The following is a 15,739-nucleotide window of genomic DNA, read 5'->3' as shown; positions in this document are numbered from 1 at the left end:
TTAAGCTGTACCCATTACCCAAGTAATGTCTAAGGAAAGGGGACCAACTTATTTAATTCCTTGCTGTATTTTTAGAAGGATGCAGAAAGGGGTAGGAAAATACCAGAACTCAGCTCTCTGAAACTTCCTGCATATTTGGGCACCCACCAGCACATAGGAAGGAGTTTATCTAATACAGAAAGGTTATGCTTAGGGTTGTGGGCCCATCTGTAACCTCAGAAAACCACATCATTTCACCTCTGGGCTGATGGGGCCATTCAGCTGAAAAGCAGCTTGTCAGAAAAGGAGCTGGTGGACACAAAGTTAAATATGAGCCTTCACTACAAAGATGGCAAGTGCTATCCTGGGCAACATTAGGCAAGATTTTAATAAGTTGAAGGAGGTTTTTAAAAAGGATTCCTCCCCTTTACTCAGCACTGGTGAGGCTGTGCTTGTCGTACCGGGTCTAGCTCTGGCTCCTCAGCACAAGAGAACTGTGGACATACTGGAGGAAGTCCAGTCCAGCAAAGAGCCACAGAGATGACTTAAGGGATTGGGGTGAGAAAAGGCTGAGAGAGCTGAGAGGAGGCTCAGGGGAATCTGGTCAATATTTCAGCATATTAATGGCTGAAGGGAGGATGCAGAGGAGGCGGAGCCAGGCTCTTTCCAGTGGTTCCCACTGACAGGACAACAGGCACAAATTGAAACAGAGTAGCTTTATCTGAACATTGAGAAGCACTTCTACTGTCAGGGTGACTGAGCATTGGAACAGGTCATCCAGAGAGGTTGTGGAGTTTCTCTCCTTGGAGATACTCTAAAGCCTGGGCCCTCAGTAGCCCTGCTTGAGCAGGTCCCTTCCAACCTCAACCATACTGCTGATTCTACTGAAACATTACTTGAACCACTGCAAAAGCCCTTGTAGCCTGAAATAACCTGAATTTATAGTTTTTAGAATGCACTTGGACTTTTCTAACCTTTAGTCCTTTGGCTCTGTTGATGGCCCTCAGTGGCCTGAGGACCCGCAGAACACGCAGGATCTTCACCACATTAATGGCACTGGACCTGAAAGAAAGTATTGGAAGGTTTGAGAGACACAGCAATGTGGGGAGTGTGCAGCAAGGACAGACCTTTGAAATTCTGCACAGCCTGAGACTGCATAAGGGATTTATTCAACTCTTTGCCAGGGCACTTCAGGAGTAAGGAAACCAATTTCTCTGTTTTCTTCAGAGGTCTGACTGCTTGTTCTGGATTCCATAATCTCTGCTCTATTAATGGAGGGGGAATGGAACATGGGCAAGGTGTATTTTTAGAGCAGGGCAAACATTCTGTAGATATCTATGCTATAGAAATTGTGCCAAGATCTAGTCATTACCAAGGCATTTTCAGATAAGGCTCAAAGAAGCACTCCACTGAAATATTCATTGAGACTGAAAAGTCCAGGAGACTCCAGCATTAAAGGTAGACTATCCACCTGGAGTTTGATCCTACAGTGCGTCTGGCCCCTGAACCCACAAATCAAAGTGCGTACATAAATTTAAGGATGTGAAAGCTCCCATTGAATTGGTTAGGATGACTTATGTGCTCACTTTTAAGTACTGAACACAACTATCTTCTGCAGCAGAGCTCTCTGCACCTTCCAAGACTAAAACCCTGAATGAGAATCTTCCTCGTGCTCAATGACATCATTTTCTCCTACTGACTTTGGGAACAGTTTTAATGTTAACACACCAAGAGTCTGACTTAGGTCTGTAAGAAAGAAACAGCAGGTCAAAAGAAGACCTGTGCCATTCTTAAGACTGTGACTGAAAGCCCAATGGACCCTACAAATTGCCCTACTTGACTTAGTGTGCAACTTATGTGAGCTGCTAACCTATGATGGTAACAACTGGGAGCTTGTTTCTTACCAGATATGAAACTAATTAGGGAACTTCCTACCCAACACATAGTTGAGTAAATCCATAAATTACTAAGTAAATTAAAAGATGAACTAAAGGAAAACAGCATGACAGAACAGCCACTACCACTCTGAAGAGTCTCATGAAATTTTTCAAGTGCTTGATGGCCTTCCATTGACTGAGACTCACAGCATCTTAGGAAGTAGGAAAACATTATCAACCTCATTTTCCAAAGAGGTTATGAAAAGTCTAGGAGGGAACCATAAGTCACTGAACTGTCCTGAACTGATACAGTGAAACAAAGGCCTTGGAACAAAGCTAAGTGTCATGATTCTCAATACACCCATTTTTTGTTCTCATTTGCTCTTTCTGAAAGATTCCCCCCTCCAGGTCACCAGAGTAGCATTTCCCAGTTACTACCTCCTCCCTTGAGAATGAATTTTAATGGCCTTGAACCATCTGAGAAAAACACCTCATGAATACCCCAAAAGGCTAATGAGAAAAATCAGATAAAACAACGAGCCTGAGCCATCCCTCCCAGCCCAGCCCTACAATCCCCACCCCAAAACCAGCTAGCTGGAAATAGCTCACTCACTGGATCCCAAAGGAGATGAGAGAAACGCTGACCACCAGCAGGTCCAAGATGTTGAAATAGTTCCTGCAGAAGGAGCCCTTGTGGAGGAAAGCCCCGTAGGCAGTCATCTGCAGGGAGCACAAACACACTTTGCCATCAGCAGCTGCTCAAGAGCCAAACCCACCTGGCTATGCTCAGAGTGGATAACTGGGGAGGGGGCAGTATTTCTATTGTTGGCAGACAATTTACCCCCAGACCCCAAAGGAGAAGTTGAGCCCCAATGGAAAGAAAAGAGAGTGAAAAAGACAGCAAGATAACTGTGAAAGGCCTAACTAAAGAAAGAGAGGAAAATATGCACTTTAAGTGCACTGGGTACATAACATTTAGAATTAGCAAAGCAGCAGAGTGACTGTTTGCAAAAAGTACTCTTTGCAATCATATGCTTTTCCCTTTTTCTTCAGTGACACAGGATACTTGTGTTATATAAAGGCCTCTCTAGAAGAATTGAATAGAAAATACAAAATAAAATGGGTTCTTCTGTAATGCTTTTCAGTACTTAGACCAGCTGCAGTAGACAGTTGACTGCTCTTCGCTTCATGAAGGAAGAACAGAATCCCTCAGGGATAAGACACTTTAGAGCTGAACTGAAAAAACAGGAGGAATTACTGCTCTCTTCAGCTTGGTCCTTCTGTTCAGCTCAATGCCACATCCCTTTTCCTATTAATTTTTACTCTAGATGTAGTTGCATTTTCCCTTTAGTTTTCCTTGCAGAGCCCAGTCTGTACTCCTTGGAACAGAGCAATTTCTTTGTGGAGATAATCATTATCAACATCACTGGGCAGAGGGAGGGAAAACAGTTACATATTTTGCAAGGGAAACTCTGCCCTGCCTGGGTGTGATGGGGTATTGAAAACCTGCTGGCTTTGAGGAGGATGTCACAGCTCCAGAGCTGGATTGAGTGACAGTGTAAACAAAGTTCTCTTACCCAATGTGACTAAATGAGCCTGGCACAGTTAAAGAGGGTGAGCTGATGGGGTTATTTGTACCACCTACCTTAGATTTGATGATGATCTAATGTAGCTGCTTTGAAGAAACCCCATCCCCACAAGTGCTAATGTTCCTTCATGAGGAATTCTCATTCCCATCCAGGAATACAGGCTTCTAAGTTTGGTCCTCTGAATCTCATTTAAGTTAGGTGTCTAAAGTAACCCGAGGTGGACACCACGACACTGAGCTGTAGCCAGACTTCCAGCTGAGAAGTGTGAACTGGAAAGTCAAACTGGAGTTTTCTGGCTCCCACCAGTAGCTCAGGATGGTGTATTGGCTGGAAGTTTCCAGCCTGTGACAATTTTATTCAGAGCAAAGTTGAAGGGCACATGGTATATTGGATTATTTTCTTCACCAAACATCCATGACAGGCAACTGGCTATCAATCAGACAGAAATTAGAAGGGGAGGAAGTATAAACTCTGGTCTTGGCTTAGAATTTATACTTATAGACACATTCAGTTGGGGAAGGGAGGAGGGGTTCTTGCCATAACAAAGGTGGTAAAGATGCCCTTTACTGGTTAGATTTTGTATGGCAATCTTGAAAGAAAGACACCATTGAAATCAGGAGGGGAAGCTCTGCTGAGTTTAAGTTCAGTACAAACTGTGGTTCTCTCAAGCCTTTTGAGGGATTTTGTCATCTCAGAAGAGACTCTCATAGAGTGTATAATCTCTATCCGCCTCCTACCTGGGGCATAAAACAAGTTACAGCCTTTTAGGATGCCAGTTAAATATCCTTGGCAGTCACCTTGCCAACATCCACCAGAATGCAGGTGTTGTTATAAGCAACATGGGGGCAGATGAAGCTTGTTCCTCTACAGCCTTGAACATCCCATGGCCATTCATTCTTTTGTTTTCACCACCTACATTAACTTTGCTGTTTTGCAAAACAATGTGCTCAGTGAAGGCAGCAGAGAAACATGCACTGAGAAACCAAGCTCTTAGTGACTTAAACTTATGGTCCTTGCACTATTCTCCCACTTAACTTAAAGAATATCCAGGGATGTTGTCATAAATCACTGAAGTTAACAGGAGGACCTTGGGAAGGCCCAGGCTGGGTTAAGTTCTGCTTCCACTGAAATCATTAGGAATGTTACCACTTCCATCAGAGCAAGCAGAATTAGTAATTGTGAGTCCAAACAGGTAACCTTGAACTATTGTTTCATTTTTAAACGTCGCTGTCGGGATATTTTCCTTTTCTTGACAGGCCTTTTGGATCTGCCATGTGATCTGTGCACATCCAGATTTATTGTGTAAACACAGATGCAAACTGCACGCAGGCATAATGTGTACATCTCCCTGGAGAACATTATGGCTTTGGTAATTTCAAGTCATATCAAAAAAAGCACGTTTCTCTATAAAAATGTGCTGGGGCCACCCTGCTTGCCAGCCTTCCATATAGATACTGTTATTAGGGTCTTGAGCTGAAAATTTGAGCAACTCTAAGGCACTGCCTGCCAGCACTTAGAACTAGCTTGCTGAGAAAAAAAAACCAAAACAGCTGCCAAGTGAACCTAGCATTTAGAAAGCCAGAACTTCACTCAATTACTGTTATTTAAATTATTAGCCTACCAATTTGAGAAAATTAGAGTTAAGAACAAGGCAGCCTATTTTTATTTTCTTCCAAGCTAAACCATTCTCCTGTGCATTCCCCTTGGTATAGAGCACGTTCGGGGAAATGGGAAGCTGGGTTTTGGTGCAGCAATTTTCATTGGCAGCTACCGTCCTTGGTGTCTCAGGGATTTGTACTCTTGACTCTCTCTCTACACCTAAAAAGTGAGGTTTTGCACTGTGCTCCCTGCCTCCTACTTCACTGTGCTCACAGAAGTCATCAGCCACCCTTTGGGCTGGTTTCTGCAGAATAGAGACCTTCTCTTTGCCTGTGTAAGAAGTGTGTGCATTCAGAGTTTCTTGCAGAGCAGAAAAATCATGTTTTGGAAAGACTGGCCAGGGTAGAGGGAGAAATTTATCAGGGGATGGCCTTTTTCTTGGTCCTCTCTTATGTTTCCCAACATTGCATCCTTTCATTGTGATTCCCCTAAAAAGCATTATTTTGCTATAGGCCCTCAATTACCAGTCTGAATATGAAAATTCCCCAGGAGACTTTTAAAGCAACTACAGAAATGTCAAATGAAAAGAAAAACAACCCTTTGTGCAGAGATAATAATGGGGTTAAAAAAAAAAAGAAAAGAAAAAGAGAGCGAAAGAAAGAAAGAAAGAGAAAGAAAAGAAGAAAACAAGTGTATTTCTCAGATTGGTTACCTTAAGAATAATTTCTAATGTAAAGATACTAGTGAAGACATAGTCTGCATTGCCTAGGATCTGAAAAATAAGCACAGTTGGGTTAGTGGTACTGAGCGTGACCCAGAACAAACAGGCGTGTGTGTTAGCAACAGAGACTGGCAGAAAACCAGAAAGCTTGGGGACAAGTAATGGTAGAGAAGATGGGCACTTTACCTTCAGAGCAATTTCAATGGTGAAAATGACAGTAAAAACTATATCAAAATAAAAGAGAATCTGTAAAAACAAAAGGGGATAGGAGTGGGGAGGGTAGGTCAGTGAGTGATCACTTGAGTGGGAAATCACAGTTAAAATCAAATGCACGAGTTCTTTTCATGAGGGAATGAGGATGACTCTATAGGGAATGGTTTTGGAACAAGGTCCTGTTGAATGCAGTGAAGGTCCTGGCACAGAGGACAAGAAGCACATTACATGAAATCTTTCCTGAGTTATAATCCCATGAGCACTATAGAGGCAAAATAACTTTTTGGTTGCTGTAGGATTTTTTTTTTTAAATCTCATAAAGAACATTCAAGGGTTTTCCCAAATAGGATTCCAAACTGAGAGTACAAAGAATGCCTGGTCTCTCAGTGGAAAACATGAGATTCCTTCTTATTAACTTCCATTCAGTCTTGTCCTGTGCCTCTCTCAAAGGAAGGAAAGCAAACTGCAAAATCATACTCTAGCTATTTCTTATCTCTGTCCTGAATTGCTCTGGGTTAGCATGAATAACAAAGAATGAATAACAATAACCAATTGAATAGAATCCCAGCCCTTGTATTGCAACCATAATTTGTTCATTTGCTAAAGGTGCCTAACTTAGATCCTGCATCTTTCTATTTGCATCCTGAACAACCAGCCAGCTGAAATGCTCATCATTCCCAGGAACCTGGGCCTGGTGATAGAGAAACTCATGGCATGCACAGCAGACCACAAAAAGTGGCCTCACAGGAGACAGTGACAAGTCTAGAAGTGAAAAGGGGCTCTCAAAGTAACATCATCAAGGACAGGAATGTCCTTCATTGCCAATATGTTGGCATCCCACATTAAATGGGAACTTTCTCACTGATTTATGGGACCAGGATTAAACTCTCTTTGTTTCCAATATATTTTAACATCCCATTCCACTTTAGTGCTATCTACACTACAAATGTTGAACATCAGAAGTATCATGCCCATGGTTTACTGCTGTTTTACCATAAACATGTTTTAAACCAGAAAGCTGTAGAAAACTGATAATTTGTGAAATTTGGACCTTTGCTGCTAAAACACTAATAAACATAAAGCAAGAAACTGCCTGCTCCCATCCCACAGGGGTTTATTGTATCTCAGTGCCTGTAACCTCACTTAGATTTATAGGTGGCTAAATTCTTACAGCTTGGTATGCAGAGGGGCAGCTACTGCAAGCTCCAGGGTTATTTCACATTGCACTATTTAAGCACAATCCAAATCTGGATTGAATTGCAGATACTGCATGTCAAATGGGGGGATGTATCACTTACTGCTACCTTATAACTCAAAATTCTCCAGGTCACTGCTCAATTTTTAATCCCAAATTCTTCTCAAGGCTGTCTTTGGGCTCTATCAAATTTTGCAGCTTAGAGAATTAAGAAAGGGCCACTTCAAAGGGACAGATCTTGATTTTAACCTATATTAATTTACTTACATTACAACTGGAAATATCCTTTTGCCTTGCTGCTTTGTAAGTCCTGACATTTGATTATTTTATCAATGGAGTTATTTTATAATCAATGGGCGAGATTTGTGGGAACTTTCTAACTGCTTTGCATGACTCCAGCAACATAAAGAAGCTGCAAACTTGATTAAAGTGAGCAATTAAGCTGTACCTGTTGCTGCTTTACCTCAGCAGAGGCCTGCAAAGGATCTGGAGCACACTGGTGAACGTGGCCCCAAAGGTGCAGCTAGCAAGGATGAAGTCATGCCTAATGAAAATGGTCACTGCCCCTCCTGTGCAGGCAGTCCCATTTATCAGCTGGCCTATTTGTTATTATCTAAATATGAACTTGCTCTGGAACATATTGAAAGGAATGAGCACCTTGTCAAGGTGCTAACAGGAGAATATGGTGAGCACAGTCTTAGCACTTGCTCGGACTTCAAGGGCTTTTGGTCAGACTGGGCTGGCACTTCCAAGTACTCTCTGCCTGAGCCCTGTGTGACACAGAAGGACACAGCCTGCCCCAGGAAAGAGCAGAGCCCAAGCCTCTCCACCAGCCCTTGCTGGGCTTTTATTAATCCCAAATTCTTCTCAAGGCTGTCTTTGGGCTCTATCAATTTTTGCAGCTTTTTGTCATTTTTGTCCCTGTTTTCCTGCTCTGGGATAGTCTGTGCCAGCAGCATCCCCAGTCTGCACAAGTCCTGGAGCACAGGCTCATGCTGAGTGAAGGCAGAGGCAGCTTTGCTTTCAGCTTGATTTCAGCTTGCTTTCTTCCTTTTCCTCCCAGGCCTCCGTGTGGGCACAGGGCAGGACAGGATCTCACTGTTCTACTGTCACAGTGCCAAGGCAGGCCACATTTACAGCCCAAACATCCTGCCAGTGTCCCCTTGTATGATACATTTTAAACATCTGTACCTGCAAAAGTTAAACACAGATTTTCATGCAACACCAGTGGCTTTACATATACACAAAACAATGCTTTGCCTCAAACCTTCAGCTCTTTAATCCAGAACAACCAGCTCTGACTCTTTTTCTCCATCTCATTTAAATGTCTCTGCTACAGACTCTGTGACAGTTTCTGTGGCATGTCAGGAGCCCATCTGCCAGCTGACATGCTGCAGCATTAATACATATTGGCATTCAGTTATCCCTACATGGTGTGCACCCTCATTTGTGCACAAGTGGGTTATTGGTGGCACAGGTTTGACTGGATTATTTAGCATCCTCCTTCAGGACAAAATGCAAAGCCACTCTGAGATATACTCAGGAATAGACTTCCATTAACACCTTCTCTGCATGCACATATGTGTTCAAATGCATGCTCAGGCCAGGATATTTCAGGGAGCATTAAATTAAGGTTGTATTATTAAACAAGGAAAAACCATCCCACTCTTCAATCCTAGCAAACTCTTCAGGCATCAAGGCACCAAAATGCCACTGCAGACACCAGAAATCAGAGGCCTTGCAGTGATATGTCTGCTGACTCCTCATTTCTGCAATGACCCCTGACTAATGGAAACAACCACTGGCAAAGTTAAAGGAGCAATGAACATTTCAAAAGGCAAATAAGAATGGTCAGGAAAGAGGGTGAGAATGTATCTTTATGCTGAATGCCTTCCTCTTCTCTCCCCAGGCAGGTAAGGAGAGGAGCACAGCATTTTTTGAGGGTTATCTCAAATTTAATGATAGCTTTTCAGCTTGTGTTCAAACCATCTGATTCCAACCATGATGACATCAATTTCCCCCAGAGTGACAGCATCAAACTCAGGAATATTACTCCTGATTTACACCAGTGTGAATAAAATGAAAATCAGGCCCTGGGTTTTTTAGTTTAAAAGACAGCATGTGGCAGCAGAACAAATGTTCCACAGGGAACCTGAAAATCCCTTAAAACTGAATTATCTGTATCCACAATCAATGTTTTTAAAGCTCATTTCTACTGCTTTAATCTCAGGGAACAATAATTTTGCTTCAGCCTCCTGTTCTTCCTTTCCCTACACACACTTCTGAAGTGAACTAGAGGCCAGATTCTGCACTGACTCATGTTTCCTGCAAAAAACCTAATGATTTTCACACACAGCCTACAAAAGGCAGAAATCATGGAAGGCAGGCACTCCCAAGCCTCTGATGCAGCCTCTTCTGCCTTTCCTGGCTTCAAATCATGATCAGCTTGTCCCACACTTGCAATTCCCAGTGAGGGAAGGAGGATGTGGAGCATACTTGGTTCCTAAAGGAGAGGTGTCTCACGGGGTCCTCAGCTGCCAGGGAGATGCTGCTGAGCAAGATGAAAAACAGGATCAGGTTGGTGAAGATGTTATCGTTAACGATGCGATGGCAGTGCACACGAAACCTGCAAGAGAGGGGAGAGGCACAACTTTAGCTCTCAAAGAACAGCAAGACCTGGAAACATTTCCCCCCTCCTCTTCTGCCAGCAGGAGTGGAGGATTGCCCTGCAGAGCATCTTCCCTCTGCCCCAGCACAGGGACAAGGTGTGCAGGGCAATGCTGTGACAGAGCTTTTTGTGATTTCCATGTGGTCTGAAACCTGCCAGCCCAGAATTATATCCCTTGCTTTCATTTATGGAACCATTCCTGATTCATTCAGGAGGCAGGCACCAGAAACATGTTTTAGGGTGCCAATGTCTTTCTGAGCTTTCTCTCAACAGGACCTGGGGAGGGGGGTTCTACCTTGCTAAAGAGCACAGGCCTGGCCAAATGGATATAGGCCAGCAAGTGACTTCTGAGAAACATCATACCATGCAGGTTGTATGCTAAACATAGACCCACTTGGTGCTCTTAATGGGAAACTAGAAGGTAAAGAAGGAGCAGTCTCCCATCAAACTTGCTTACTGGAGACCATTACACCACTTTCCATACGTTGGTAGCAGGATGTGAGGAGTTAAACCCCATAATAGCTCTGTGCATAATTCTACAGGCACTTCATTAACCTATTTAGCTCTACTCTTGGCTGTTAGGGCTCCAAGTTCCAATTACAGCAATTTTACAGATGACTGCAGAGGTTAATTTAGTTCTACAAATGACAGGGGGTGGGTGGCAAAGCTAGCATTACAGTCCACGAGCCCCAGCCATCCTCAGTCCCTCCCTGTTACACATACCCAAGGAGGAGTGGCACAAGCTCTGCTGGGACAAAACTGGCTCTGAATTCAGCAATGCAGGAACAGCCCTGCTTTCCTCTGGGCTGTGTTTGAAGGCTGAGTCCTTAGGAGAGACTGGAATATGTGGTGCTGCACAGAGCATTGGGCAGTGAGCTCACTGCTGTACCCTTGCAAAGATAAACTCACCTGGCTCCTAACTGCCCTCCACCCACAGGTCCTGCACATCTGTTCTGGAAAGGCAGGTGTGACAACACATCCTGCATTGCAGGAGCCCATGGGTGAAGTGTGAGAGGAGGACTGTGCTCCCTAGGCTCCTCTCAGAGCTATGGACTCTCCTCCCCCTCTCATTTCCTCTTTTTTGCTCATTCTTGATGTGCAGCAATGAGCAGAGACACATGAGCTCCCTACTGGGAGTGGATTTTGGGCAGCCCTTAGGACAGGAAACTTCTACCTCCCACTTGATTGATTGCATGATGGCTCTCCTGCAGTTTGGACCTGAATGTGTCAGGAAATTCCAATTACTGATTTGCCTCTGTGTCCCTTATTTCTGAAGCTTTCATGATTTGTGTCCTCAATCAGCCTTGCATGTGCCATGAACTCCCATTGAATATTTTCCCTACAGTTGTGGTTTCAGAGGATTCCATGCCTTAAAGGAGAGGTGGGTCAAAGGAAGCCTCAGGCACGAACTGCTGAAAGGGAGCTCTGCACCTCATCGCCTTTGTGGCCCAATGTGAAAGGGGTACCAGCCCTTCACCTCTTTCTTCTGGCTAACCAATCTCTCAAGTACCTGTTGTTAGGACTGAAGATGAAAAAAGCACTGGCATCAGGCATGGGCACAGCCTTTTCCTTGAGGTGCAGCTCAGACATCGGGCGAGGTCGAGGGCCGACAGGCATCTCGGGTTCTTCCTCATCTTCCTCTGCTGCAAGAAGCATTTTTGTCTTTTATTGCAACACACAACCCATTCCAATGAGCTGAGGCATTTGTCTCTGTCAAAACTAGAGCTAAAAACCATTAAAAGAGGATGCTGAAGCCTTGAGTCTCCTTGCCCTTCCTTCCTTTGAGGCAGTGCCCTTTACCCAGTGCTCACCCTGGCAGACCCTGGTCTTGTCTCTCTGTAAAACCATTAGTGCTGGTAAACCTACAACATCCTCAAAACACTCTCCTCAGATGCCTCACAGTTCCTTCTGCAAAAAACAAACAGAAAGGTTTGTTTTATATGGCTTTTCTAAGGTTTGTCTTCTAATGGCTCATTTGAATCTTTCTTTCTTAGGTCTAGATCCATTATTTGTTTTCTTATTTTCCATGGACACAGAAAATTAAAAATTGCCTTCCTCTTGCAGAAAGCTTTTGCATTTGAGGACCACAGTTGTGCCTCTGGGAGAATATCTGGTTCCTAGAGCAAAACAGCAGCAGTCTTTCCTGAGGTGTTGTGTTCCCCAGGTCTCTGATCACTATTGCTACTTGCTTCCACATTGTCTGCAGGATTAACCTGCAGTTGAGGTTTTACTGCTTCAGATGAAAGCTAGATTACTCCTTATATCTTGTGATATTATCTTCTTGTTAAATGTCCTTCATGGAGAGTTTTCATTATACTTTGGCATTAATTTGCCATCAGTGTCAGATATGCACAAAGCACAGATTATTTACCACAGAGCAACAATCTGGCCTGTCACTCCCCCCTCTGCATTTCTGCTGCTGACTATTCCCAAAAGTGGCACTTAGACCTCAACTGTACTGAAGGGCATATTTTTTTCTCTTTGACCATTCCTCCAGTTTATCAAGATTGTTTTTCTTCTATTTGTGAGCATCTCCATGGAGCTGCTGCTACATCTGGAGCTGTGTCTGGATGAGCACATGTATGCCCCAGAACAAACAGTGAGCACATGCACATTGACTTACACTGATCAGAAAGTCTTAAAATTGTCCCCTTTTATAATTTAGTGGGGGAGGGAAGCTCAGAAAGATGGGAATGAGGCTGAGACTCTTGAGCCTGTGTCATCTCCAGGCAGATCAGCGAGCATCCTCAAGATAGAAAATGCAGAGATGAAGGCTAAGTGGTACCTGAAAGAAAAGCTTCTACCTTTGAGGATTTCTCCTACCTGCTGAAGGCAGATGTTGTTTTGTAAATGACATGATAGGATTTTGCTGTTTTAAAGATCCCAATCCTCTCACTTAATCAGCAAGACAGGAAAAAGTCTTTAAGAAAGGAGCCTGACATGTTAGATGCAACTGATTCATCTTCCAGGCAGTGCAAAGGAGGATACTCTAATTAAAAGGTTCATCTTGAGTCCATAAAGGGAGATAAGCTCCAGGAATGGTGTTCCTTTAGGGTGAGATACTGCACTTGATCTGCTTACAGGACACATCAGAAAGAACAGATGAATCAGCACAGATCCTGATCTAGATAACAGAGAGAGAGGAGAAAAGTACCCTTTTTGAAGGCATGCCATTATTACATGTAAATAGGATTCTTTCTTTACACTTCCAGTACCAAGAGTTCAGCTCAAATTCACTTGATAGATCTTTGCATAAATGTTTGAGCTGGTACATAGAGTTTGTACTTTTTAAGTCAGTCTATTTTTTAACAGCTCAATTTTATGTGCAATATACTTCATAATACTCTTTCTACAGGCTTTATTAGTTAAAGAAACATCTTTCAGAAGTACTTTTTTACACGGGACTTGTAAAATAGGTGTTAAGGTTAATGTGCAGGTTTATGTAATATAACCATACCTTGCACGTGCACCTTTTATCTTTGGGCTTTAGGGAGGCTGACAAGGAGTGAGGTAAGCAAATTCTTTTTGTTCTTGAACAGGCCAGAAAACCAATGCCTGGGATCATGTGGGATATTTGAAACTCACACTTAAGAAGAGTATTCTGGGTCCCTACTCTGTGCCTTCAATGTGAGATCATTCTTTTTTTATTACTCAGAGGAATGCTTAAAGTACACTTTTAAATGGGCATGGAGCAATGCCTCTGGAAAATAGACCCTCAGCAGAAGGATCAGCCCCATGAAGACCATAAAGAACATTGTTCCTCTCCTCTTATTCTCCTGTCTGCCATACAGCAAGAAATATAGATTAATGACTCGGGGAACCAAATACTTTCAGACTGAAAAACACATTCAGTTCCTCAGCCATAGATAAAGAGCAATGTTCTACTTTTCACTTAGAGTCTAGGGCACAGAAGAAAGGAAACACTGAGGGCCAAATTCACAAAGAATAACGAGATTACAGCCGCATCCCAGGTCACTGCCCATGCTATCTACCTCCATATAGGAGCAGCACAGCTGCACACATTTGTAGAAGCAAATGTTCTTTGGCTGTGGAGACAAGCACAAACAGGCTACAGGGCAGCATCAGTGAGAAATTTGATGATGTGGAGTTTTTTTTTTTTACTGTACAAAGACCAGAACTCTCCTATAAGGACATTATTTTGCTTCAAGCTCCCATGAATCATCCCAGGCTTTTACCTTCATCTGACGTTCCGAATTCTTTGTCTATTTCTGTACTAGACTGCAAGGCTAGCTCCCTGTCTTCCTGTAATAAACATATCATCATAATAATCCTTCTAGTGTACACAAATCTCTGGGAGAACTAGTCTGTCCTTCCTAAAAAGAGACCAGGTGACCTGAGGAGCTGCAACCACTCTGGGGCTGAGGAGCAGCACTGTGCAGCAAGCAGAGTCAGGAGAGGTTATTGAGAAAACTGCTTTAAGGAGCAGAAACAAGCAGAGAATGAGCAAGGTAGGTTAGGAAAGGACCTATGTGAGGAAAAATAAATGAAGTGACCAGTGGAAATGGTTTCTGAACACTGAATCTTCAGTCTTCACAAAGAATTGACAAAAAATTCAGAGAAAAGGCCTGTTTGGAAATGGCATTGATGCCATACAATGGCAAGCGAGTAAGATGGTGTCCCTTTGCATTTCTAATAGGAGACAGGAGAAAACCTGATAATCCATTCAAATTTTAGGTTGTGTTCAAAAGTATGCTAAGACAGAGATTGGCACCCTGAGGCAGGCATTGAAAGTGTCTTCACTTCATTTTCTGCACTCTAATTCTATGCATGGCAAAAAGAAAAAAAAAGTAGATGTAGTGTTTTGTTATAATTTTCATTTAACGAGCTTATCTTTCTAAGCTATCTACAGAAAGTAAATAAACATCAATTCTATTAGCAGTAGACTTAAAATTGACATTCAGATGACTTTTGTTTCACTTGAAAAAAATGTAATTTTCTGCAAATCCAAGCCAGCTGAGAAACAGAAACAAAACTGTATCAAGATGTTTTAATTTGTGCTTCTTACTAAGGACTCCCACAAACCCTGTAGCAACTGGGGATGTGTGTCCAGTAAGTGCCTGGGCCTGCAGAAGTGATGGAAGGATTAAATCCAGAGTGACCTTCCTCAGGCAGTGTTAAAATAGCATTGCACAAATTAGAACCACACTCTACTCCTGATAAATTTGCTATAAATATGGAAGAATACAAGTACAGCATATGTGAGGACTTCTTGTACTGAAAATCAAATGCAATGAACAGATTTCCATTTTTCTTGTCTGAAGCTCTTGTCCATCTACTCAAAATGAACTCTTGTGTTCTTTTTTACCCTATCAAATCAACCTATTATCAGACATTTATTTATTAGGAATCATGGAAAAGAAGAGAAAGTGTTTTACAGCCTATTATAGCCTGTTACATAATCACAGAAACACAGAAGAGCAGAGCAAGGGGGGATCACAAAAGGCCTCTGGTTCATGCCTCTGCCAAGCCAGGTCCAATTAATTATTATATCTAAGCCTTTTCTGCGAGACATTTTCTGTCCTGTCCTTAACAACATGCAGTGGTGCTGGGCTTCCACAACCATCTCTGTGAACTTTTACAGCCTCACCATTAGAAAATTCTGTCTGCTGTGAATCCTATTAAATCTGTTGCTTCATAATGGAAACAATTCTCCTCCTATCTGTAGAAGGTTTTTAGTTATATGAAGATGTTTCTCCTGCCTTTCCTAAGTCAAATGAGCAAATTTTATCCAATCTTTGTTCTTGCTACCTGTAAGCATTGTTTTCACCATTCTCTTCTATTCAACCCCACTTCTCTTAACCCAAAAAGAGATATGATATTCCAGATTCCAGAGATCTTATCAATGGTGAACACAACAAAACAATTGCTTTGCTCTGA

The 15,739-nt window shown here is 42.7% G+C and overlaps 1 protein-coding gene across 1 annotated transcript in view; it reads right to left on the bottom strand.

Moving 5' to 3' along the window:
- The window catches only part of CACNA1C (calcium voltage-gated channel subunit alpha1 C), a 416,820-nt gene that overhangs the window by 79,541 nt on the left and 321,540 nt on the right, over positions 1-15,739 (bottom strand). Inside the window, exons 19-23 of the mRNA XM_054514808.1 lie at positions 11,352-11,484; positions 9,670-9,799; positions 5,757-5,816; positions 2,470-2,576; positions 954-1,041 (exon numbers count right to left, since the gene is read on the bottom strand). Of these exons, the coding sequence (XP_054370783.1) occupies positions 954-1,041; positions 2,470-2,576; positions 5,757-5,816; positions 9,670-9,799; positions 11,352-11,484 (518 nt within the window). The remainder of the gene's footprint in view (positions 1-953; positions 1,042-2,469; positions 2,577-5,756; positions 5,817-9,669; positions 9,800-11,351; positions 11,485-15,739) is intronic.

This window comes from Molothrus ater, chromosome 5 (assembly GCF_012460135.2).
Source record: "Molothrus ater isolate BHLD 08-10-18 breed brown headed cowbird chromosome 5, BPBGC_Mater_1.1, whole genome shotgun sequence".
Lineage (NCBI taxonomy): Eukaryota > Metazoa > Chordata > Aves > Passeriformes > Icteridae > Molothrus > Molothrus ater.
Note: the sequence above shows the minus strand (reverse complement) of the source record. Positions and strands in the feature narration are given on the sequence as shown.